The 26386-nt window shown below is 48.6% G+C and overlaps 1 protein-coding gene across 1 annotated transcript in view; it reads left to right on the top strand.

The window, feature by feature from the left end:
• The window catches only part of PHF2 (PHD finger protein 2), a 43506-nt gene extending 18837 nt beyond the window's left edge, over positions 1-24669 (top strand). Inside the window, exons 8-22 of the mRNA XM_027702719.1 lie at positions 978-1065; positions 1627-1733; positions 2736-2827; positions 3815-3904; positions 5108-5479; positions 6256-6375; positions 7346-7464; positions 7808-7986; positions 8177-8250; positions 9297-9454; positions 15856-16133; positions 18257-18352; positions 19209-19318; positions 20478-20739; positions 23558-24669. Coding sequence (XP_027558520.1) covers positions 978-1065; positions 1627-1733; positions 2736-2827; positions 3815-3904; positions 5108-5479; positions 6256-6375; positions 7346-7464; positions 7808-7986; positions 8177-8250; positions 9297-9454; positions 15856-16133; positions 18257-18352; positions 19209-19318; positions 20478-20739; positions 23558-23646 — 2234 coding nt within the window. The 3' untranslated portion in view covers positions 23647-24669. The remainder of the gene's footprint in view (positions 1-977; positions 1066-1626; positions 1734-2735; positions 2828-3814; positions 3905-5107; positions 5480-6255; positions 6376-7345; positions 7465-7807; positions 7987-8176; positions 8251-9296; positions 9455-15855; positions 16134-18256; positions 18353-19208; positions 19319-20477; positions 20740-23557) is intronic.
• Positions 24670-26386: the final 1717 nt, after the last annotated feature.

Here is a 26386-nt window from a genome sequence, read left to right as displayed (position 1 = left end):
AGAGAGAATTTATGTTTAATGAATTTATATTCTGACCATGACACCCCCCAAAATCCTTGTCACAGACATTAATCCCCTGAGACACTCAGGAAATGCAGGTACCTGCATGAGTGTGAGTGTGCACTTATGGCTGCACACTAGGCCAAAGACCTCGGTGTTACAGATTTTTATGGGTTATTTAATAGACTCATGCTTTCTTTGGATATTAGGGATAGTGGATTTCATTTTTCTTGGTTCCTGGGAGGATCTCTATAAGGACAGGGAGTTGATCACAAAAGAGTGCAGGGTTTGAAGTGAACACAGTTCTGCTCCAACCCTTCTCCCTTGCCTTCTCCTCATCATGAACAACAATTTCCTCATTTGCATTGCTGTTTCCAGCCCTCCCTGTTACCTGTTGAAACTGTAATCTCTTTGGGACAGGGATCTTCTCTCCCTCTACGTGCATGTAAATGATGCAGAACCCCTTTGAGCCATAGTCTGAGTGCAGGCAGTAACTGGTACCAGTGCTCAGGAGGCAGCAGACAGTAGTGACATTTTGCTGTCTGTGAGTATATTCTTGCACAGAATGTTTACACACTTGAATTTTACCTCGAGTGTAAGAAGTGGAAAGTAGGTGTTTCTCTCATCACCATCTGTGGAGCAGATGGTGGAACAAACACAGAGCAATTTATAGAGATTCCCTAACTTGAGTAGATTTTTGTATGAAAATACACGTTTGGAAAACACCTGGTTCTGACACTGTGATAAAGTACGTGTCACAGGTTTTCATGGAGATGGGAAAGCAGCTGCCATTATGCAGCAAAATAAACAAGGGGCCACTTGTTCAAAGAATGTGTGGTTCTGAGGCTGGACTGGAGAGCTGTGTTGGTACCTAGGGAGGAAGCTGCTCAGTAAAGTATAAACATCATGTTGTGATTAAAGTCTGTGCTGCTGCCGTTCCAGTTTTTATCCTGAGGACTCTTGTCTTTCTCTTTTAGGTTGGATTTATGCAACTCTAACACCTGTAGACTGCCTGGCCTTCGCAGGACATTTTCTACACAGTCTAAGCGTTGAAATGCAGATGAGGTAATCTGGCATTAAAATCTGAAGTTGTGTAGAGGCTCAGTTTTTAATCAATGAGTAATAATAAATCATTGGCAGTAAGGTTGGTGTGGCTGTGTCGGGCAGTTTTGGGTGGTGTACCCACCTTTGTGCCCTCTGACCACGTTCTCTCACGCTGAGTTGTTCCCAGCTGCCCTTACACCTGTTGCACGATGCACAGGAGGATATGTGAGGTGCCTGGGTTGGTCTGGCCATGTCCTGAAGGAAGAACTGCTACAAACCGCCAGGAGATTTACCCTGGCACCCACCATTCAGTGCTGGATAAGCCCCCACCCACTCAGCTGGACCCTTTGCTCGGTGTAAGACAGTACAAGTAGTTCTTTATTGATTCTGGGCAAATAATGCAATAAAACGATCATACATCTGTATCACCAGTGTTCTTTAGTGGTGCTGTTGTTATATTCTGCTTTTGGCCTGATGCCAGACTACATGGCAGCAGCAGAGAGAGGCTGCAAAATGACCCTGGGGCTTTTGTGACACACTCATGCCCTGTGATGCTCTAAGTTCTGTGGCTTTGTCTTGCAGGGCATATGAAGTAGAAAGACGATTGAAAATTGTCAGTCTGACCCAGTTTCCAAACTTTGAAACAGCGTGTTGGTACATGGGGAGGCATCTACTAGAGAAATTCAAAGGTAAAACTGCATTTCCTTGCCTGCCTCGATGGCTCAGCTTTGGGATCTGAGAACAGTTACCTTTAATATATGGTGATGTCCACATAAAGGATGAACAGGTGGCCAAAACTGGTCTTGTTAATGTTTGAAAACTACTTTGAACATACCAACAGAACGTGCTGCTCTGGTCCAGCTCACCCCTGAACATCCTGCCATAGGCTCTGGGAAAGGCCTGAGCTGTTCCTCTTACTTGGGCCTATGGGAAGGTTTATTCTGCTTTATAAAATAATGCTGTTATTTTATTTTGAGTTGCCTGTGAGTCTGGATTCATTCCCTGCTTTAACTGAATGAGCTATGGGCTCTGTGAGCCCTCCTTTCTCCCTTCATCCTGCTGATCCTAGTTGAAGATATGGGCGGGTCTCATGGACATGGGGCCACAGCAGCATCAGGCATGTGGCCAGCAGGAGCATTGGGAATTAAAGCCAAGTTTTCTGTGAAGTTCCAGCTCTTTCAAATTTGATTCCTGCAGAGTTGATCCAAACATCCATGTGTAAATGTTCTTTACAGATTTGGGCTTGCTTTGCTCTTTGCCTCTATTTCTCTTACTATAGGATGTGTCCGGAGATATCCATCAGATCCTTCTATAAAGAGGAAAATTTGTCTAATTAATCCACAGGGTGCTTTTCAGAATTCAGTCAGAATCAAAGAGCCACTGATGGTACCTTTTTATTCCCACAGCCTGGATCAGTGGCCATAGAAGTTAGGGATGAGTGTGGGACCGAGAAAGGAGCCAAAGGATTGCTGATGTAGACAGAGCTGACAGGAGCACTGTGTAGGAAGGCTGAGCTGGATCTGTGACACAGTAAATATACTCCTTATTACCATCAAGTCACAATAGGGATTGAATTGTGGGGACCAACTCTCCAAGAGTTAACTTTAACTTTTCCAGTTAAACTTTTCCAAATTAAAGACTTCCTGTAAACTGTCAGTTGTTGAATGACATTGGGTTTTTCCTCTACTTAGGTTTGCATAAAGCTGGACAGCAACCTCCTGCTCATCTACTCCAAGGAGCAAAGATTCTCAACGGTGCTTTCAGGTCATGGACTAAAAAACAGGTTAGGAGAAGCAGCCTGGGTTGATATTGGGTGTTTGTTAGTTGCTGGGGCAGAGAGGAAATGCTAGAACAAATCACATCTCCAGAGCAAAACATCCAATTCTGAGATGCCAAAGAGAGGGAACTGGGAGAACGGGAAGGCAGGCGCTAGCTGGGATGTCATGGTGCCACATGAGGAGTGAGCAGGAAAAATGGTACCACCAGAGTTCTAAAAAAGTTGCCAAAGGGACACTGGATGAATGTTCTCCTTGATTCCAAGCATCTCCATGTGCCACAGCAGCTCAGCAGAGGGTTTGTGCAGTGAGGGCTGGAACAACACCTGCTTTTCTGTGGGCACAAGGTGCCCAGTTCCTGCAAACCCAACACCTTGACCCAGCCAGGAAATATACACTGCTTGGAGACAAGGCTTAAAGGGATTTGAAGCCTCAGTTTCCTGCAACAGCTATTTCAGAAGTGTTATTCTTGTTTGCGTGGCTCCTAAATTTTGGGGGACTTAGCTGCAGGAGATAGCCTATTCCATCACTAAACATGGACAGGGGAATTGGCCAAAGTTGGACTTTGACTATGGTAACACACATGTGAGTGTAGATGATGTCAGTGCCCCCAGAGCCCCCAGAACCCTCTGCTGACACAGTACCTGCCTGTACTCACTGAGGACACCAGCCTGAGACAGTGTGTCTTGGTAAACGTAGAAAAGGAATTTCTCTCAGAATCTCATGTAAGGGGCTGAGCAAAATGACGCTGCAGCTGTGAAAATGCAGTAATATCTGAAAAAAGATGATTGACTTTGTTGTTCTCTCAGGACAACTTGTTACAATAATATCCAGAAGGGGGAAAAAAGTATATTTTTCCTTATTTGAATGTCTAATGCAGTCAAGATTTATTTCAGCACATAGGAAAAATTTGGTCGAGTCACTTCAAGAGGGTTTTTTTTCTATTTTTGAAAAAACATGCACAGAAACAGCAGTCTGGCTTTGTTGTGTTTTAGGCTTTAGCAGAGCATGAAGATGAACTACCAGAAAACTTCAAACCAGCACAACTCATCAAGGACCTTGCCAAAGAAATAAGATTAAGTGAGGTTTGTGCTGTTTTCATAATATTAACTATATATATGTCTAGGCTGAAAAATGGATGTATTTAAATAAATGTTTCCCACTCTCTCCATTAAAAGAACTCTGCTCAGGACTCTTGTCTGTGGCTGACTTGCCATGTTCTGGGCTCCTCTGCTTTTCCTCAGCTTTATGCTGTGTCTGCCTGTCCTGCACCCTTTCTCCTCCACCTGGTCCTGGCTGGACTGGCCACACTCCCCTCTCCAGCCTTATTTTCTGTTTCACTTTAGCCTCTTCTCCCCTCAGAATAGGATAGAACTCAAAGAACACTGTTGCCATCTTCATGACCACGCTCCCAATGTAACATCTGCTTTTTCTTGTGCTTAACACTCTTGTCCATGACATTGGCTGAGCTTGGAACTATGATCCTGTGCCTTGTCCCAGTGGGAAGCCTTGCTCTTGGGGCAGAGTAGCTATAGCAAATGAGATAATAATTATAACACTGCCCAAAAAACCCAACAAACCCAAAAAACCCCCAATAAAGGAGTTTGCATGGGGGGATCACCCACTGAGTGTGGTACCATATCCCACAAGGTGACAATAGCTGGTTCAGTTCCTTTGAGAAGACATTGTGTTACATTCCACCCCCTTTCTAACGACATCCAAAGCCCTCAAAACCGAAATCTGTCATGTCCTTTGATCCTCTTTGATGTAGTATTTAAGTTTTCTGATTGTCAGAACGGCAAGTTAAGCAGAAAATAATTTCTTTTTAATTAGTCAGTGTTAATTTTAATTGGGCAACTATTTTACTGCTAATTTTTCCCGGGGGGCATGAAATGTGATTCTGCTGCGTTTATCACATCAGAATTAAGTGGAAAGCGTTTGTGCTCAAGCTGATCAGCATTTTAAGCAGAAGAATGTGTTCATTTCATCCATCTGTTTGTGTGGACAGTCCCACCTGATGGACCTACATTCCCTACCAAGCCTCTTGAGTTTCTCCAGGCCAGACTTGTGCTTGAGGGACGTGGGGGTGGGAATTGGTGAGCAGAGCCTTACTGTGGCCTTTGGTGGGATCTTCATTCCCTGGCCAGACTGACCTGTGATGCAGATCACCCCCCAGCAAATCTTTGGGGATCTTTGGGGTTTGTTTCCCCGTGGAAGGGAGGGTGTAGGTGAATATCAACCATGAGACAGGTGGGTGTGAACACCTTCTGTTTTGTGCCAAACTGCAGAACGCTTCGAAAGCCAGCAAAGCAGACATGAGTGCCAACACCACCACCGAGGAGACCTGTCCTGTGGAGAAGGAGGAGGCACCTTCACCTGTCCAAGTGACGCCTCCGCCCCCTCCCGCAGAAAAGCTCCCTAAAAAAAAGACTCCCAAAACTGTGAAAACCCCCAAACAACACAAGCCATCCAAACCCCCCAAACCTCCCAAGCCCCCCAAGCCCCCAAAGCCTCCCAAAACACCGAAAGTGAAGGGAGAAGGCAAAAAGAAAGGAAAGAAGGCAAAGGAGAGTCCCCCACCAGCCATCCCCAACCTCGACTTGCTGGAGGCACACACCAAGGAGGCTCTGACCAAGATCGAGACGCCAAAGAAGGGGAAGGTGGGTCATGTTTTAACTTCTCCCCCTTCTCCTGCCATCAGAGGGATAAAATCACTCCTTAGGTCTCATGTAGAAGGTAATCTGTGTGACACAGTGTGAAACCCTGGCTCTGCTGATGAGAAGGAGAGATTTGTAACTGCTGGATCATTGCCCTTCTTTTACCCAACTCTTGGATTTAATTTGACTGTTTGCTTGGTTATTCTTTGATATGGAGCCTGCCAGAAACCCATTTAGATCAAAAGGTATCAATAGTGACAGAACTTGTTTCTAAAGCATCAAATTTACTTGAGATTTCGCTCTAGAAGGAGTGACTGGAGATAGAACAATAGTTTTCTTCCACTTTTGCCTGTGTAGGACAAGTTTCTTTGTGATGTCCTTGAATTCTGAAACCTTTTAATTCAGCACGAATTTTGCTGTTGACTTCAGGAGGGGCCAGAATCCACTGAGGAATGTCAGAGTTGCTGTTTGTAAAGAAATACCCCAAAATCTTTCCTAAAACACTTCTGAACTTTTAGCAGTTTGTGTGCAGTTTGTGATGCCTGTCATGGAGCAGCAAGGCAGGGAGATGAGTGTGTTGGTGTATCAAGGAGAAGAGCAGCTGGTCTTCTGCAGATTCTGAAGCATCAATATTTGACTGAACCTCAGTTTTGGGTTCCAAAAGAATAAATAGGAGTTTTCAAAAATATATTGTGTTATATTCCAATAAAGCCTGTGTTTCTGACATGGCAGCACTGCATCCTCATTAAAAGGACTTTTTCCTGACTTTTTTTCCCCAGGCTGCAAAGAATGTTCTAAGTGTTCCCAATAAAGAATCTGCAAGCAAGCAGAATGAGGTGGAGAAATTTGAAGTCCGAGAGCAAAATAAAAGCAAAACAGAAGCCAAATGGAAATATAAGGTAACGCCTCCTGTTAAATTCTGCTGCTGGTTCTGCCACACAGTGATGAGCTGAGGGTGGAGAATTGTTCATGGCTCTGCCTAAGCAGAGAGGACAAGACACCAATTCTGAGTTTTTAAAGAAAAAAATTAAGCAGAAAAGAATCAGTCACTAATTAAGGAAGGGGATGTGTGTGGATGAATTCTTGGATAACATGTGCTGAATTATCCATCTTATCCATTGTGACGCCAAACTGTTGACAGTGAGATGTTCAGTACTGATCCCTTTTGTGATCCTTCCTGCAACACAGTCCTACTGCTTTAAGTCTGGAGCAGTTGCAGAGAAATCAATAACTAATCAATAATTAACTAATAATTTATACTCAGTAACTAATTTTAATGGCATGAAATTAAAGTTAATGAAATCTGAATTATGCCACATGGATTTAAAAGCTTACCTTCCTGGAGGGCTAATGGAGGGTTAGTGAAATTCACTCCTAGAACAGCACATTTTGTCTGCAGGGGCAATTAAATAAGGTGTCCTCAGGCTGTCTCACTGAAGCAGATGTTTGTTGTGAAATTCTAATGACAAAAGTGCAAACAAATTCTCCTGTTACAATATCCTCTGTTACTCACCACATTTGGGGGACCTTATTTGGACACTGGGAAGAAATCCTTCCCTGGGAGGGTGGGGAGGCCCTGGCAGAGGTTGTCCATAGGAGCTGTGGCTGCCCCATCCCTGGAAGTGTCCAAGGCCAGGTTGGACGGGGCTTGGAGCAACCTGGGCTGGTGGAAGGTGTCCCTGCCCATGACAGGGGGTGGAATGAGATGAGCTTTAAGGTCCCTTCCAACCCAAACCAGTCTGTGATTCTATGATTTTGCAATTCTCTTTGTCTGTAGATGAATAGAATCTCTGAAGATACCTGGGAATCTACAACATAAATGACATTTAACTGGTTTAATTCTTTTGTTTTGCCTCGTTTGCCTTTCAGAACAGTAAACCTGATTCACTTCTAAAAATGGAAGAGGAACACAAATCAGAAAAGACACCTTTATCAGGAAATAAGGACAACAAATTTACATTCTCTTTCTCTAATAAGAAGTTGCTTGGGTAAGTAAAAATATGACAACACACATCAACTAAAAAAGCAGATTGAAAAGTCATTATTTATATTTTTTTACAAGAAGATGAAAATCTGCCTTTCTGGTCAATTTAGAAAATACCCTATCACGAAAAGTTCTTCTAGTGCTTTAGTCAGCATCCTGATTTGATATATAAATTGTAGGTTCAGAAATGTGTTTGTAAAATTATTCTAATTGTTTTGGCACCCCTGAAAGTATCAAGTTGACTGAGATTTCTGCATAGAGATACTCATTGTCTTCCTCTCTGTCAAGTCCCAAGCTGTTTTCTACCCAGTGTTGTTACTGAATTGTAATTTTTCTTTTCATTTCAGTTCAAAGGGAGTCAAAACCCAGCTGAATACTAGTGTGTTTGGGTCACTGCAGAATTTTAAGGAAGACAAAGCCAAACCTGTACGGGACGAATATGAATATGTGTCAGATGATGGTGAACTAAAAATTGATGAGTTTCCGATCAGAAGGAAGAAAAACACTGCAAAAAGAGAACTGCCCTGTAAGAATATTTTCTGGTTTGTCTTTATCTGCTCGACAAAGTCTTAGGTGGTGATTGTCCAGAATAATCAGCATCTGATTCATAGTAAAGAAAGCCATGTTTTACCTGTCAGTCAAATGTAAGGGAATAGGAGGGCTGGTTTTCAGAGGGAAAAAGAACCATGACTCTATGTTTCTTTTTATTCATTCAGTTTTATCAGATAAAAAAGACACCCTGCAGCACACTCCTGTTAAGAAGCCAAAGGTGGAGTCGGTACCATACAAGGTATGATGATATTGTTCCTTCACAAAGTCCCACTTGAACGAGAGGATCTTTAAGGTCCCTTCCAGCCCAAACCCTTCCGTGATTCTGTACCTGTGATGCAGCAATTAAAGTGTTTGTTTGCTGTTGTTAGTACATGTTCATATTATAATATCTGAATAAGTCAGAAAAAGAAAATAGTTTGTTAAGACAGAACTGGAGTTGACCAAAATGTTTGGTTCTAAGTACTAATTAATCCTCTGCACCCTGGTTTGTCTCTGGGATATTCAGGAGGGATTGCAGACCTCCTTGCCTGACTCAGGAGCTGATGTCTGGAGGCTGATGGGATCTCCCTGTGCAGGAGCTGAAGGAGGGAGTCCCTGGAGACAACAGACTGGCACTCCAAGCAATAAGGGCTGGCACCTCAGCAGCCTGAAAACAGGGCAGGGAGGGGAAAAGAGTTGTTTTATTAGACTGTAGGCTACAGTGCACAGAAATCCCAGCCCCAGGGAGATGGTCAGGTGTAGGCAGCTCCCTTCCACGGCCCCACATGGCCCCTGTTCCTATGGATCTGTGCCATTCTGCTGTCTGATTTCCCAGTCTCCTGCAGTGGGATGGCAGATGTGGGTCTGTCCCCATGTCTGGATTGTCAGTGTTGGCAGTCTTGCCGGGTGCAGACCCGTGCCCTGCTGCACATCTGGGCTGGCAGAGCCATGGCCACACAGTCCCTTCCTTCCCTGGAGGGATCATGGTCCGAAGAACTGGAGCAGGGGCTGGGAAAGCAAAGCAGCATCTGGAAACACCACTGTTAGAGTGGTCTGATCCCATGAGCAGGATCAGATCTCAGAGCTTTGGGAGGGGAAAGAAAAACCCACCATGCCTACAGACTGCAAGGAAATGGATTTTTACCATGCAGCTGGTTTTGTTCTTTTTATCTTTAATGAAAGCAAATTCCAAAGGCTAGTCCTGTGTCCTTGGAGGAGCAGCAGGCTGCAGGAATCATTGTGCTGTTCTTGTTGAGTAACTCAATGAGTTTCCACCTTTTTTGAGCCTTTCCCTTGTTTTTGCAGAGTGAGGACTCTTCAGATGAAGATTTGCTTCACATTGACACCGAGGCAAAGCCGGGGCGTAATTCCAAAGTAAAGAAAGAGAGTGGAAGTTCAGCAGGAATTCTTGATCTTTTGCAGGCAAGCAAGGAAGTTGGGGGTTTAGAGTATAACACCAACAGGTACGCACCAAGGGAGGCTTTTCCCTCTTACCTGGGAACAAAACTGCTCTTTTGTGGCTGTGTGTGAGAGAGAATGAATTGTGCAGCTTGGCAACTGCTTTTTCTCCAGTAAGCAAATTCTTCCTTTGTCCTATGATCTGGAGGTGGGAAAGATTTTTGGGGTATAATTTAAACAAATAGAGGATTTCATATCACTTTTAGTAATAATACTGTAATAGATAAAAATCATTCAAAAGGAGGAGAGAGCTCAGTGACTGCAGCTTGAGGGCATGAATTATGGTTTTTAATGTAGTGAGATTGTGATAAAGTCATTTAAATGACCAACATTCCTTCCATAAGGCATTGTAAGGTGCCATGAATATCAAATGTTTGCAGGAAGGAAATAGGAAACTATCTACTCTCCCTCCTATCCCTGGTCATCATTCTTCTCCCCACCAAAAAATATGGCTTGGGGAAAAAAGTAAACTCTTTCATGGGTACTTCTATTTCTGAAATGGAAATATTTGCCTGGGCTTAGCTGTATCTTATGTGGGATCTACTTATGTAGGTGAATGTGGGAACTGAAGCTGGATGTTTTGGGATGTGGTCAATAAGGTACAGCACTAGATCATTCAGTAATCCAGACAGTGACTGGTGAAAAGAAATGGAAAACAAGTCTAGGCTGGGCTCAAATCCTGCATTCAGGACTGTCTGGAGCAAGGGGTGTGTCTGGGTCCATCTCAAACCAGATGTGTGGGGTCATTGCCTCCACCCTTCACAGCCCAGCTCTGATCTCAAACCATCAACAGACAGCTGGGTAACAGCACATGGTGGTGTTTGGAGAGAAGTTAGTGGGACTGTTCACATATTGAAGTATCTTGCTTAACTCAAACCCTAGGAACAAATCCACAAGGAAGGGGTTTTGGGAACATCAGCTAAGTTGTGGCTTCCATGCACAGACCTGCTCCTCAGGCAGGAACTGCTGTGCCGGTGCTCGGTGCTCCCTCGTCATCTGCTCATAAGGAGATCCTTGCTGCTGCAGCCTGGAGGGAATGGTTTGTCCTCCATCTGTAGAAAAGCAGAGGTTTTCAGCCAAGCACTTCCCACTGCTCCCCAGGAGCCACAGCCTTGGTACTTTTGGAAGCTGTGGACTGCTGGCAGAAGTTTCTAGATTCTAAATTTGTGCAAACCAAGGAATAAACCTCCAAAGGGTGAGAGTAACAAGTCTGATGTGGGAAATTATGTGAGACATGTGGAAGGCTATTCGTGATGGGCTTTTTAATAAGCCAGTTCCATCTTCACCTGGAAAACCACCTTCCCCAGGCAGGTGGGATGTGTCAGGTTTCCTTGCTGACTGCTGGAACCAACAGCATAATTTTCCTCCCTCCTTTCTCTAGATCTGCCTTGGTTATACAAAGCCACAGAAGCTGTGGAGGAGGTAGAAGTAGCTGTAGGAATGACCTGAGAGTTGAGAACAAACTGGACAGAGAACCTGGTGCTGTCCTTTTCCCTTGCTGGGTGTTGGGGGGCTGTGACCCAGGAAAGGTGCAACCTGCAAACTGAAAAGGCTCTGTCAAAGTGAAATGAGGAGATCCCTCCAGAGAAGAAGATATTATCTAAGCCTGGGAAAGTTAAAAATCATAACTGAGAATTCCAAAAGCTATGCCTCGTGGTCAAAGGGCAACATGTGGAATAAGTTACCAAGGGAAAATTACAATAGAAGAAAATATTATCAGGGATTTTGAAAAAAAAAAATCATTATTTTGATGTTGAGAGAGAGGATGGAATTTGTTAAGGTTGCAGCGTGGTGACAAAGCTGCAGAGAAATCTAAAGAAGGGAACATTGCTGAACTGAAACCATCTTCTGGTTCAACCTTCTCAACTTACTAGAAAATTGTGTCCTCAGATGGTTGCAAGAGGTTAAAAAATATGATATGGCCTGGCTTCACGCAGGGTGCATTGGCTGTGCAGAACCAGGCAGCTCTGTCGAGACACTCTGGCCTTTGGGCACCACCATTTAGGGTTCATTACTGGTTGCAAAGCAGGGACAGGGATCCCCATCCCTGTGCTGAGCAGAGATGGGCCACAGAGTCTCCTCTGATTTCTCTTTCCATCTCTAATGGGGGTGAAAAAGGCTTGATTTTAAAATCAAGTCACACAGTCACTTCATCTCCTCAGAAGGCTTGTCTTGACAAGGCTGCTGTTTCTAGGGACAGGATCTCATCTCTCTCTAGTCCTGGTTTTCCTGTGTTGCTTCCCTTTCCATAGCAAGGAGGGGTTGACCAAACATCTGTCATGCAGGGCATGGGAAGAAGTGTCCATGTGTCTGCAGCTCCCAGGAAATCAGGTAGTTTTTGTTGTCTTAGCTCAACTGGGTCAGTGGTTCTGGATTTTCCCAGTCTCTTCAGATTTGGCCCCAACTCTGCTCCCACACTTCAAAAGAAATAATCACATTAACACTTGTCTGTTTGACTGTTCCTGTGAATTCCTTTTCCATTCTGTGTTGTGGTTCATAATGGGGTGAGTGTTTACATTGAATTTACAGTTACATTTTGGCAGGTCATTAGACATGTTGACAAGCAGCTAGGTGTGTCTAACTCTGTCAATAAAGTTGCCAGGCTAACAGAACTCCCATGCTGGAAGTCTGGTACAAAAAAAAGAAAATTTATCAACTATTATAAGAATTCGAAGAAATCTTCCTTGACCATGTGCACACTACCAACCATTTCTTGCCTGCTGATGAGATGGTCCTCCAATATTCTCTGCCTCGCTTGGGGTGTGTTTTGCTGCTTGCAAGGGGTTAAACTCCCAGAATAGAGAAGGACTCAGGCCTTTGCTTGGATGATGTACCTGGATGATGTACCCAGGGTATTCGTAGACTTTGTGGTTTCTGAAATCAAAGTCTCCCAAGCACAGTCATGTCACTGGACTCGGCTCAGTTCCTGCACTATGTGGGGCAGTTCAGTGGGAATGTGTCATATCAGTGCTGGCTCTGGGATAAACACTGGCAGTGTATGCTGCATCTTGATTGAAAAAAGCCCCTGATAAATGTAATTACTGTGTTTCATTTCATAATTAGGCTCGGCTTTTTAAATGGCCATAATGTGCTTTTTAAAAATAAAATGGAAGAAACATGATATGCAAACGTAGAGTCGCAACATGATGCCAGAGTGGTCATGTCTGACTCTCAGGAGCAATTCCCATCTTTCTCTACTTGTAAAGCAGATGAAGGGTAGGGATATGTATGTATTTATGGATATTTATAAATATGGATATTTATGGATATATATGTATATTCTGGATACACCACGTAGTGGTCATGCAGGTGGGTCACTGTGGAGTCTCCTCTCACACATCAAGCAGTCTGTGCATGGAACCCTGTCAGACCAGTGCTGGAGCTGCTGGATCCCAGCACTAACTTGGGAATCAGCTCAGGGCTTTTTGTGGTAATGGCCTTATCTGACTTGTGGGAAATTTTGTTCTGTATACTGGGCTGTCATTTGCAGCTGCCCACCCCAAATGCCCTGATGGCATTGCCTCGATTGCTTTAGAGAGCTGCAGCTCAACTCCATGTGTCAGTGGGGAGAGGAAATGACAGAGCTCCTGCAGAAAGGCTGCTGTGAGTGTGGGAATGGGCTGAAAGAACTGAAACGGAACATGGCAAAAGCTTGGAGGGCTGGTCATCACCTGATCTTGAAATGAGCAAAATTACTTGTTGTGTCCAGGTCTGATTCAGAAATGGAAGGAAACACTGGGGTTGTGCTTGGCATTATTGGAGTTCCATAGTTTTACACAACCGTGACTTCTCCAGAGCCACCTCTCATTCAGTAATATTCTGCTGGAATATTGTAAATTCAGTTTCTATATATGAGGATATAGGTGGAAGGCTCAGTAATTGCTGATGAAAGGAAGGAGATGATCTGCCTAGAGAGGCTGAACCCTCGGAGAGAGGTGACAGTGGTTGTGAAGAGTGAGGCACCAGGTCCCTGCGTGATCCCCTGCATGATCCAGGGTGTTGGGATCGTTCCTGTGCCCAGCCTCACTGAGTGCTGACTTGGTGTATTCCTGTCCCCATCACCCACTATGTCACCTGCTGTCAGGGACAGGATGCTCTTGTCAAACCTGGCTCAGTACCATGGACCCCCCTGAGCCTCCTTTTCTCCAGGCTGAGCTCCCTCAGCTGCTCCTCATTAGACTTGTGCTCCAGACCCTTCTCCAGCTCTATTCCCCTCTCTGGACACACTCCAGCTCCTCAAGGTCTTTCTTGTCATGAAGGGCCCAAAACTGACCCCAGGATTTGAGGTGTGGCCTCAGCACTGCCCAGCACAGGGGGACAGTCCCTGCCCTGGTCCTGCTGGCCATACTAGTGCTGGTACAAGCCAGATAAAGGCACAAATGGCTGCCAGTCAGTTTGTTAGAGTGTCCTTTTCTCTGTGCATCCACAAGAGCGTTTGTCAGCCTGAGAACAGGAACACAAGGCTGCTGGGATTGAGACAGGTCGGAGCTATCGCCCAGTGCCACCTCGCTGTGTGCTTGGAGGTGGCTGCAGGGGCAAAAACACTCTGGCTGCTTTATTCCTGCTCCCATGCTCTTTTAAAGTGTTTTTAAGCTGTAATTGTAACTCACTGATAGTTTACTTTCATAAATGTGGTTTTTTTAAAAAAAACCATTGCTGAAGCTACAGAAAGGGGATACAGCTCTTCCAGAGCTTCAAAATAGCTTCCTGAGTCTTCTTGAAATTTTTCTTGGCTTAGAAAGCAGAAATACCCCTGATGGAAGCACACCGGGCCCATGCCCTAATGAGAAACACTCTGCCCCATGTGCAGCTCTGTCTCTGAGACATTTCACCCATTTCAGGTTGGAGTTTGACTCTCAGAACCACTGGTTTTGATCATATCCCACCATTCATTTGTTGAACTTTGTGTGGCTTAAGGCAGTTCCTTTCTGATTTGCCCATTTAGTGGTCAATGTTTGATGGTCTGTTTGCAGTGTTTTGAGAGTCCAGTGCTTGGAAAAACAATTCAGGGAAAAAGAGTGGAGGAAAATATGTTAATTCCTTATAGATGGTGCAAAATATGCCTTTACCACAGAGAAGGCAAAGGAGGAGGCATGATATTGGAGGAATTTAAATGGCTGTTTCCTAAATAGGTTTTTTAGTGTTCTTCTATTCGCTGACTTGTGAGCTAACACCAGTCTTAGCTCATTTTCAGGATTATTTATAAATGCCCTTAGTGCCCAGAAAATTCCATTATGTCTTGTATGTTACTCTATCCTGAGCCCAAATTAAGCTCAAGTAGCAGAAAGAGACGTGGTGCTTCTGATTCTCTTGGGAAGGGCTGTGTGTTCGTGGCTTCTGTTTCATAACTGTAACAAACACCCTTGCCACAGCAAGGTTTTTTTGCATTTCACTACTTGCCCAAACTCCAAAGTTCTGGAAATAGTGGATGATGTGTTCTGCCCGTCGCAGAATTAATGTCTGGTGTTCTCCTGTGAGATTATCTGTGTTCATCTCTGTGGTGGGCAGGGGACCTTCCCACCTCACTAAGTGTCAGTGCCAGTCAGAATTTACACCTTGTTTGACCTCAGCCTATTCTAGGAATGCAGTAGATGTGCTGTGTCTGCTGACAATGGGCAATCAAATACTAGAAAGGAAGTTCAAGGAAATCTGTCCCTCTCCAGTATCTCCCATAATCAATCCATCCCAAACTCACATCAGAAAACCTTCCCAATGCACTGCAGAAACTTCTCAAATTACTTGTGCCTCATGGTGTTGCTCTTCCAGCAGATCCTGGAGGGGTGACAGTCCCTGTTGTGAACTGGGGCCTGTGGCCATGAACTTCCTTCTTGTTGTTCATGCTCTTGCTCTAATTGCTTGTATGGAGCAGAGCCCTCCACGACATCCCCCATCAGTGCTGGTGCATAAGCTCTCCTTTTATAGGAGTTGGTAGTATAGATTATAAATAATATTATTAAAATATGAGGAGGAGGAAGATTTGGTAGTACAGATAAATAGCATTATTAAATATATGTAGGTAGAGAAATAATATTATTAAAAGATAAAGATGATGATGATGGTGATGATGATGATAGTTGGTAGTAGAGACACTGTACTGTTGGGAATACAATATGGGCTTTGGAAAGTTCCCTGAGCCCTGTCCAGAGCAATGACAGCCCTCAGGGACCTGCCCACCTGTGCCCAGCCACGTGGTGCTTCTGGGGTGCCACCCCACATCTGAGGTACTGTCTGGGATATTGCTGCTCCATAAAATTACCTGCTGTCCCTGGCGGTGTGCCCAGCTGCTCAGAGGAACCAGAGAATCTCTTCTAGCACAAATGTGCTGTGAAAAGAGTGAGCTGTCTGTGAGGGGTTGGTGTTTCTGGAATCACTGATGGCTCCTGTGTTTCTCCCTGTGTCCCCACAGCCAGCCACCTGCTTCCCCCAGCACCCAGGAAGCCATCCAGGGCATGCTCTCCATGGCAAACCTCCAGGCCTCGGAGTCCTGCCTTCAGACGTCGTGGGGCACCAACCAGGCGAAGAACAACTCCATCTCCATGCAAAACTCCAAAAAAACAGGTGGCGGCGGCAACAAAAACGCCGGGAAGCGGTTACTGAAGAAAAGCACAAAGAACAGCATCGACATCGAGGATTACGATGAGGATCAGGACCACTTGGATGCCTGTTTTAAGGACTCGGATTATGGTGAGTGGGAAGGAAGCAGGGTGTGCCTGGGGCTGCATGGACACACGTGTGCATGTCTGCAATACCCCATTGCCCATGGTCGCTTTCTCCTGCTCTGCCGTGGTGGCGTCGGCCGGTGTTTGGTGAGGAGGAGTGTTCATAACACGGGGTCTGCACCACAAAATCAGCAAAGACCCTGTGATACCAGACTGGCTGCAGAGCCTGTGGTGAGTCAGCCATCCAGGCAGGCTGGAGTTGAGGCTTGGCACAATGAGAAACTCTCAGAAATATGAAAAACCCCTGAAACTGTAGCAGTCAGCCCAGAAACAGGAGACTGTCTCAGAAATGTGGGTCAGGCACTCGTGACAGAAATGTCCTTGTCTGCACAACGGCAGTTAAACATCTGGCTGAGAGGGGTGAGAAGTTGACTTTGTACATGGAAAAGGGATCCAATGCTATTTTGAGTGTTGGCAGAAAAGGCCAAGCATCTGCAGCAGAAATGAGCACAAACCCAGTTTGCACCTGTTACATCAGTTCTGTCATAGTTATCATGGAATCATGGAATGGTCTGGGTTGGAAGGGACCTTAAAGCTCATCTCATTCCAACTCCCTGCCATGGGCAGGGACACCTTCCACTAGCCCGGGTTGCTCCAAGCTCTGTCCAACCTGGCCTTGGACACTTCCAGGGATGGGGCAGCCACAGCTTCTGTGGGCAACCTGTGCCAGGACCTGCCCACCCTCACAGGGAAGAATTTCTTCCCAATATCCATCTAATCCTGTCCTCTGGCAGTGGGAAGCCATTCCCCCTTGTTTTGTCACTTCAGCCTCCTCTCCAAAGTCCCTCTCCAGTTCTCTTAGAACCCTTTTAGGCACTGGAAGAGGCTCTAAGGTCTCCCTGAAGCCTTCTCTTCTACAGGCTGAAGAATAATATGCAGAAGCATTTTTGTGTATAAATGAGGAAATCAAGACAATAAAGTAAATGCTGATAGGGACTGGGAAGCCTGAAGTGCCTAAGGGGGCAAGAAGTTGGTTTATGCTGCATAGCAGGAGAGTCTCTGCATGTGTTTCAGTCTCCCTGGCAAGTGTGACCATCAGGAATCACTTGCTTCAGTTAGGAAAGTGAAGTGGGTCTTTTCAGATCATTAATAGAGCTGCCAAGGAGAAGTGGGGCTGCTGTGGCAGGTTGCAGGAGGCTGCCCAGACACTGGAGCACACGTGCACTGGGATGCAGTGGGAGTCCTGGACGTGCTTTGGAAAAGGGCAGCACAGGACTGTGGTTGACAGATGTCACATGTGCTGTCCTGAGGGGCAGATTTACTCCCTGTGCCGGTGCTGCCAGTGAATGGAGAGTGGTTGTGAGCAGGCTGGGTCTGCAGTGCAACATGTGATCCACAGACTTCAAGTGTCGATGGCCATATGCCCCAGGAATGCCAACACCAGGGATGGGACAAATGGCAACTGGCAAGAAAATGAAATGCATGTGATAAAAAAACCCAGAAGCTTCTTAGAACAGGCTGGGAAAAAGTTTGGGCAGAAAAGTTGGTGTTTATCCCACAGGGCTGGGAAGAGTCCATTCGTAGAATGACTCAGCTTCATCTAGAGAAGAGGAGACTGAGGTCAGACCTCATAAGGATCTGCAGCTCCGATCTCTGCTCTGTGTGACCCCAGGGAACGGCTGGAGCTGTGCCAGAGGAGGGTTAAGCTGGATATCAGGAAAAGGTTCTGCCCAGAGGAATGTCAGGCACTGAACAGGCTCCCCAGGGCAGTGGTCATGGCCACAAGGCTACGAGAGCCCAAGGAGTGTTTGGACAACGCTCTCAGGGACAGGGTGGGATTGCTGGGGTGTCCTAGGCAGGACCAGGAGTTGGACTGATGATCCTGGTGGGTCCCTCCCAACTCAGGAGGTTCTGTGATTACAGAGTACCCTAAAAGTACCCGGTCACAGTTTAATGACAACAGCTCCCAAGGGCAGTGTGTGCATGAGAGCAGAGGAAAGTCCCCTGAGTGTCACAGCTGCCAGCCCTCAGTGGCACTTCTGGGGACCATCCAGCTGTGGTACCTGCAGTCACCACACCTGGACAGGGCAATGTGCAGGGTAGAGCTGTTTCCTACACTGAAACTATTGCCTTTGTTTCCTACTGTAGTTTACCCTTCTCTCGAATCAGATGAAGATAATCCAGTTTTCAAATCCCGATCAAAGAAAAGGAAAAGTTCAGATGATGCCCCTTACAGTCCAACGGGTAAGTCCATGTGGTCTGTGCTGCCCAGACTCAGGCTAAGTCGTGCAGGTCCCTAAAAACCAGCCATTTTTCCAGGAGTGTGGAAACCATAACTAGTGATTTCTTTATCATGTGAAGGATTAACCCTTTCCAGCACAGTGGGAGGTGATCCATGCACTGTGATTCCTGCTGAGCAGTGTTAGCCTTCCTCCTTCAATCAGCTGGCAGGAAAAAATCATTCCTTGGTTGGTTTATTTCTCCTCACACTCTTGGTAATGGATCAATTGGTGGCACCTTAGCAGCGGGGTAACAGTCAATCCCCGGACAGCCGAGTAGCCATGGATTTTAGGTGGTGGCTGTGGGGATAGTGAGAAAGTGTGGGAATAGTCTCCTCCAAGCTCAACCAAAACTGGGTGGGTTTGTTGGGGCTCACCAGAGGCTGTGACAGGCAAGAGGGTCCTTAGACCCCTTTAATGTGGCCCACGAGCGTGCTGTGTGTGTGACAAGCAGCCCATGTCTCATCAGCTTGTGGCACTGCATGTCCTCCCCCGAGGGGGGAGTGAGCACCATTCATTTGGAAATGACGCTGGAGTTGCTCATATCCATAATGTGGGCACACACCCACACAGCTTTGGCTTCAGGTGGCCGTGGAGTTGCTCAGCTGTGTGACATCTTTATCAGCGGCTTCTCCTCACGCTGCTGTGCCCGGAGGCTGTTGGCACCTTTGCCTTCAGTCACACCCTGGGAAGGGAAAGGCAGAGGCTGGCCGTCCCCAGCTCTCCCCGCTGAGGAGGGCAGAGCCCCAGTGCCCTGTGCATGGCTGTGCTGCTCCCACAGGCACATCCCTGCCCCTCACCTGCCTCTGCTTGCCTTGCAGCACGAGTTGGCCCCTCAGTGCCTCGACAGGACAGGCCGGTGCGAGAGGGCACGAGAGTCGCCTCCATCGAAACTGGACTCGCCGCCGCCGCAGCCAAGTTGTCACAGCAGGTGAGAGACTGCTTGGGCAGTAGGAGCTGTCAGGGGAGGAGAGCCCTGTCCCCCAGCAGAGCTGTGCCCGAGTGCAGCGCAGTGCCAGCCCTCCACAGTGTTTGCTCATGCCAGGGACACGAGGCTCAGCAGTCTCAGGGGAAATAAATGGGATCAAAGCCCAACAGTGTCACAACACACCTGAGCACACCACAGGGTGACGAGGGACAGAGGAAAAGCATAGGGAGGGGTGAGGGAGCACAAATGGCTACCGGGGTAGAATAGGAGGAGGTTGCCCCAAAGGAGTGTATTTGGTGTGTATTTGAGAGCCTGACTGGTGTGATTGCCTGTCTGTGCAGATCAGCTGCTGGGAAGTGCCAGGATTTGCTTCCAAAGATTTGGTGAACTGTGGGTAGTTAGGGGCCAGTTTAGCAAAGGTACTGGGGCACTTTGGGTGTTGGCAGGTGTCCAGTCTCTGAAGGGGTCAGATAGGCCCCAGACAGATGACATGAGGAGGCGCTTAGGTGACAAGGTCTACTGGAGAAAGGTTGGTGAGGCACCTTGGGAAGTTGGTGGAGATGCAGGTTGTGGTGGCTTTGGGCTTCTCTGATGTAGACTGTTGAGTAGAAGAGCTTTGAGGATGGTGGCAGGGTATCATCAAGAAGAAACTGAAAGTAGGCAAGGGACTCAGGACGGTGATAGACTGCTGTCCTCATGGTGCACATGTCCAGGTGCAGTTACAGGTCAGGAGATGACGTGTGTGTCCTAGCGGGAAGCAGAGGCTGAATCAGTAGGATGTTTAATACCCTCCATGCTGTTGTGAAAGGGTGTGAAGATCCCTGAAGATAGGAGGTGCCAGTTTTTGTGGAAGATGGAAAGCTTTGCTCATGCCGACCCTGCTGCCGTGCCAGGGCAGTGTCGGCGTGGCCCTGGCTGGCTCCGCTCGCCGCAGTGGTAACGAACGAGGAGGCTCTGCCCGGGGCGTGGACGTAGAGGCACGAGAGGCAAACGTGTGTGTGCAGCTGTGAGCCAGACGGTGTCGGAACAGCCCCCGAGCGCTTGCCCGTGGCCAACTCCGCAGGGTTTCATTGTATCAGCACCCTAAGCAACGCTGCTGGCCCTTGCCCTAGCTAAAGGTCTTCTGGGGATTAATCTGAGCTTCATCTTTGTCATTTTAAAGGAGGAACAAAAAGGCAAGAAGAAAAAAAATACCAAAAAGAAGCTGTCAGCCCCCAACGCAAGCAAAGCGGCTCAGGAAGGCAGCTCGCCCGAGCCGAAGCTGGAGTCACAGGCCAGCAGCCTCACAGATCACGAGTACACCGCAGGGGCCAGCACCTTTGGGGTCGCCCAGCCTAACAGGGGATCGCAGCCGATGGCACCCGGTGTTTTCCTCACACAGAGGAGACCCTCTTCATCCTCGCAGAACAATGCCTCCGCCAAAGGTACCAGGAAACGCCGGGGGTTGTGGTGCAGGAGTGGGGAAGGGTGAAGCCATCATGTAACCCGTGCCTTTTGCAGGGCCTTCACATGCCGTGTGTGCCGTGGGGATGCAGAAGTGCAGACATTTGGATGCAGGTCAGATCCAGTCAGAGATAGGGCCCGTGGCCTCGGCTGTCCTGGCACTGGGGGCCAAAGAGGTGTTTTGCTCCTGGGCTGTTGGTTGCAGGGTGTGAGGCATCCCATGGCAGGAGCACTGCTGAGCATGGCCTGAGCTTGTGAGGAACACCCACAGTGTCACATCCCAGTCCAGCCTGTCTGGCAAAGCCTTGTCTGGGGAAAGAGGAGGCTGTTCTGTTCAGAGTAGGGCAGCACTGTGGTGGTGACAGGGGCTGTACACCACCCTGTGCTGACTGTACCTGAGGACACTCCTCCCAGGCAGTGTGAGGCAGGACACACTGCAGATCTCTCTGGAGAGTTGCCTCAAAGGAGCAGAGGAATAGCAAACCTTGGGAGTAACACAGGTCACAGGAAGAGGTCTCTCGTTGTCTGCCATAGGGAAAGTGTGACAAAGCTGAGGCTGTCCCCGGATTTGGGCTAGGACCTCCTGTTTTCTGCTTGAACTTGGATCAGGAGGTGTGGCTGAGGCAGGAGTGTGGGACAGGCACTGCGTAGTGTGAAGGTTGTGTGTGATCCCACTGGGAAAGACCCTGATGTGACAAGTGAGGCAATGTGGCAGATGTTTTCTGAATTCCCTGTATTTGAGTGGAGCAGATTAGAGGAAGTGCAAGGTATCCTGGCAGCTTGGATGGGCCATAAAGGAGGATGAGTATAGCCTGTGGTAGGTGCTGGGGTCCTGCCAGGAGCTAGTAATATTTGTGGCTTTCTGCAGAGCCAGAATGGAAGGAACGTGTTTGCCTGGAATTCTGCCTTTGTGTTGAAATGGTGGCATTAGGGAAACAGTTCCAAGGTAGTGGAAGATGTGGTGGGAAGATGATCCATCAGATCCAGATGCTGATGGAGCCAACCCCCAGTGTGGCTGGTGAGCTGGCCAGCACAGCAGAGTGTTGTGCAGGGAGCCTGGCCAGGCACGTGGATCCCACCCTGTCCATGGGATCACTCAGTCCTCAAAGGAGGGAAGGGGTCATTGCCAAGAGAGGAGAGGCTGATGTGGCAGGGAGTGGAGCACCATCAGGTAGGACTTCCTGTGCAGGGTCTTAGGACAGCTGAAGGCTCTGAGGGGACTGCAAAGCATCTCTGCATGGAGCACAGGAGAGTACTGAGTGTGGGGACCACCAGGTTGGGCATCATTGGGAATGAAGGCACTATGGAAGGAAATGGTGGGATGAAGCAGAACCAGGGAGTTCTAGGACCTCCTCAGGAAAGGTCTCTCAGTCTTACAGAGTGATGTGAAAGGAAGAGAAATGAGGAAACTTCCTGTGGGAAGTGTCACCCACACCATCACAGTCTTTAAGTCTGGGGCACTTAAAGCAGCTGGGACCAGTGGAGAGAAGCTGAGTCCCTGCAGGCACCGCACTCGGCTGACCCTGTGGCAGATCAGTGGGAAGGGGAGAGGCTGCCCTGGTTTGTGCCCAGCAGTCTGGCTGTATAGTGGTAGCTGGGGAGCAGCTGAGGAGCAGTTCCAATCCCAGGAGCAGCACACAGGGAGCACAGAGCTCACTTAACCACATTGCTGGGGCTCCTGGTGGTGGTAGTGTACTCATCAGGATGAGGACAGGGAGTGATGTCCACCTGGGGTGTGTGGGAGTGCCTTGGTGCTAGTCTGGATCTGCAGGAAGGAAACATGTGTGTCTGTGTGTCTGTGTGTGTGTTTCCAGCGTCCTCCTGGTGAGGCTGGATGCAGGTGGTGTCTCTGGCACTGCAGGAAGAGAGGGCAAGGAGAAATATGGAGATGTGGTGGTATGTGGGTTGGTCTCAGTGTGGTGAGTGAGGGACCAGGCATCCTTGAGGCAGTGCTTGTCCCGGGACCTGTGGTGGCATGTGAGCTCAGGATCCCTGTGCCACGTGTTTCCCGTAGAGGAAGTCGGAGAGGAGCCCAGAGATCCCTGAGGAGCCTGCAGGTGCAAGGAACTGTGTGTGTGTGTGTGTGTGTGTGTGTGTGTGTGTGTGTGTGTTTATGTGTCTCTGTGTGTGTGTTTGTGTATGTATGTGTGTGTGTTTGTGTCTGTGTTTGTGTGTCTGTGTGCGTGCATGTGTGTTTGTGTCTGTGTTTGTGTGTGTGTTTGTGTTTGTTTGTGTGTGTGTATGTATGTGTGTGTTTGTGTGTGTGTGTTGTGTCTGTGTGTGTGTTGTGTCTGTGTTTGTGTGTGTGTGTCTGTTTGTGTTTGTGTGTGTGTGTGTTTGTCTGTTTGTGTTTGTGTGTGTGTTTGTCTGTGTTTGTGTGTGTGTGTGTTTGTGTTTGTGCAGCCTCTCCCTGAGAAGCGGGATGGCACTGGTGTGGCAGGGTTTGAGTGTCACCCTATGGGCAAACAGGTGACCACGAGCAGTGAGCCAGGGCAGGTGAGGACACAGGGCAGCAGGGCTGGCACTGCAGAGGCAGGAGGGTCCCCAGCAGAGACTGGTCCCTGGGGGTGGGTGGGCAGTGTGCCCCCACTGTGGCAGGGTTGGTTCTCCAGGGACTGTGTTCCTCGCTGAGCTCTGTCTGATGGCCCCTCACGCCTTGGGGGTCCTGGTGGGTGTCCTTGAAGGTCCTGGGCAGGGCTGTCAGCAGGGCCATGGGGCAGGAGGCAGCTGGCAGGTCGGTGCCTGTGGGGTGGTGTGGGGCAGGTGCAGGCCCTTACCCCGACCCTGCTCTCCTTCCAGGGAAGCGCACGAAGAAGGGGATGGCCACGGCCAAGCAGCGGCTCGGCAAGATCCTGAAGATCCACCGGAATGGGAAGCTGCTGCTCTAGTGGCTCTGGGGACACTGCCACCCAGCTCTGGGCCCCCACCACAATAATCCCTTTAACTTTCAGCGGTCGGACTGTACAGAATCCTGCTATAAATATTTTTTAATATAGATGTCCTTTCTCAGAGTGCTGAGAGCGACTAGCCGCAAAAAGTTAATACTAATCTCGGCCACCGAGGAGTGTGTCGGTCCCCCCGCTCCGGCACCGGCACCGACCCGGCTCCGGGCCTTGGGCCCCCTTCCCGCCCGGCTCCAGGCAGAGCGGGCGGCCGTGGCCGGAGCGGTGGCAGAGTCGGGAGAGCGGGAAGGGGCCACAAGGCCTCGTGGCGGGCGGGGACCGCGGGGCCGAGGCGCCGGGCTGGGAGGCGGCGGGCGCGTTTCTCAGGCACCCCTCTGCCACCCCGCCGCGTTCCCGGGCCCCCCTTTTCCTAGAATGTAGCTTGTACATAGCTTTTGGAATAACCACCGCCGGGTTTTTATACGGGGAGGGTCTCTCCGGGCGCCGCCCGCCGGTACCAGCTCTTTGCGTAACTTCTTGTACGAGGAGGGAGACAGTTATTTTACTAGCACCTTGTGGAGTGTTTCCGTGTTTTGTGACGATGTAATTTATTAATGTTTGTAGCTTTTTATATTTGTACATTTCTTATGGGCTTTGTTTATATACACACATTACCGGGGCGCGGCGCCTGCGGGGAACCAGAGCCACCCGCCGCCGTGGCACAGGGCCACCGGGGCCACCGCCAGGGCCACCAGGGCCGCGCCGGCCTGGGCGTCGCGCCGGCTTTTTTTATTATGATTATGATTATTATTATTAGTATTATTATTTTTTCGCGACATGTACATTTCTAACAAAGTTTATCGTGGCTATCTATCTATGACGGTGTTTTATTTACCGATTCATATCAAATGCTCTTGTATTGACTTCACAAAAATCTTAAGTAAACCTAGAGCAAAGTTTAAAAAAAGAAGGAAAAAAAAGAAAAAAAAAAAAAAGAAAGCAAAGTAAAACTATTTCAGGTTTTGTACACAATTGCCTGGGCCTGGCCTTTTTGTGGGGTCGGCGAAGGAGGGGTGGGGAGGCAGCCACGGGGTGTCTGAGGGTGGGTTGGAGGAGCAAGCAGGGACCCACAGCAGAGGCAGCTGTGTGGGCTCTTCTGGCAGTGCCCCAGGTGCTCCCAACCCCCTGTCAGACCTCTGCTTGCTGCAGCACCACAGGAAGCCCTGGATAATTGGGCATGGTTTTGAGTGTCCCAGTAAGATACCCCATGGTCCACCCGGAGATGTTCACCCACTGCCCAGCACCGCTCTCATCATCCACCTCCCTTGGACAAGTGTACATGCTTGTTTCCCTCTGCTTCCTCCCTCCCTCCCTCTTGGAGGTCACCAGGTGCTCCAGGCTTTCCTCTTTGCACACACTGAAACATGCAGCATCCCACTTTTTTTTCCAGACTGGCCCTTGAGGCCAATTTCCAAGCATTTCTTAGTTGTCACAGAGAAACTGAACACGACACCTGCTGACATGTGCAACCTGCAATTGTTTTTGCTGACAAAAGGCTGTTCTCACCTCCCACACCTGCTCCCTGCTCTTGGAGACATTATGCTGGCAGTGTTCCCCTCTGACAGTGCCAGCAACCCCAGTGGCGCAGGTCTCTCTGCCTCAAGGTAAGTGTGGTGTGGCCTCACATCCCAACCACGTTGTATTTGCTTACTGGATGGCAGTGACATGATGGGATAGAATCGTACAGTCACAGAATCACAGAAAGGTTTACAATGGGACGGACCTTAAAGCCCATCCAGCTCCACCCCCTGCCATGGGCAGGGACAACTTCCAGCAGTCCAAGTTGCTCCAAGCCCCGTCTAACCTGGCCTTGGACCCTTGTAGGGATGGGGCAACCCCAGCTTCTCTGGGCAACCTATGTCTCACCACTAGGGAAGAATTCCTTCCCAATATTCCATCCATCCCTGCCCTCTGGCAGTGGGAAGCCATTCCCCCTTGTCCTGTCACTCCATGCCCTTGTCCAAAGCCCCAGTCCAGCTCTCCTGTAGCTCCATTGGGGATAGTCAGTGACCTGTTTTGTAAGCTCTGATGTCTGACGAAGAATGTGCAAGTGTCCTGAAACATGTGGCACAGGCCAGGTTTTGTGGCTGTGTCCTCTTGAAGTCAAAAGTGGTCTGAGTGTGTTGTTCCTTCATGGATATTGATTGAGCATTAAGCCAACAGGGGCTTGGCTCTTCCCGCATTCCCTTCCGTCATCCCACGATGCTCAGACTCCGTGAGAGCAACAAACCCCGCCCGACCATGGCACCTGCAGAGCAGTGCTGACCGTGTGTCCTGTCGCAGGTGACAGGTGACCGTGGTGTCACCGCTCGCTCGGTGGCTGCCCCAGCGCGTGTCCTGCGGACACCCCTCGCCCAGCCCCGCACGCCCCCAGCCTGGCGTGTGCCGTGGTTGGTGGCAATATCGAGCCATCGCCAGCTGGGGGAGTTCACAGTTCAGAAACAACCGCGGCCGGGAAAATGGGACCCGTTGTAATGGAACCTCCCGAGCACCTCTCGAGGCTCAAGGAATCGAGCAGCGCTTGCTTACCATAAAATATCCCGAGCTGGAAGGGACTCGCGGGGATCACCAGCTGTGAGTGGACAGCGTGCACCCGTCCAGCACACCCGCTGCAGGGCTCTGGTACAGCCCTGGTGAAACACCCTCAGACACACGTGAGCAGAGCCTGGATGCTACAGCCCGAAGG

Source organism: Neopelma chrysocephalum, unplaced genomic scaffold (genome assembly GCF_003984885.1).
Source record: "Neopelma chrysocephalum unplaced genomic scaffold, ASM398488v2 Primary Assembly neopelma1_194, whole genome shotgun sequence".
NCBI classification, from domain to species: domain Eukaryota; kingdom Metazoa; phylum Chordata; class Aves; order Passeriformes; family Pipridae; genus Neopelma; species Neopelma chrysocephalum.
Note: the sequence above shows the minus strand (reverse complement) of the source record. Positions and strands in the feature narration are given on the sequence as shown.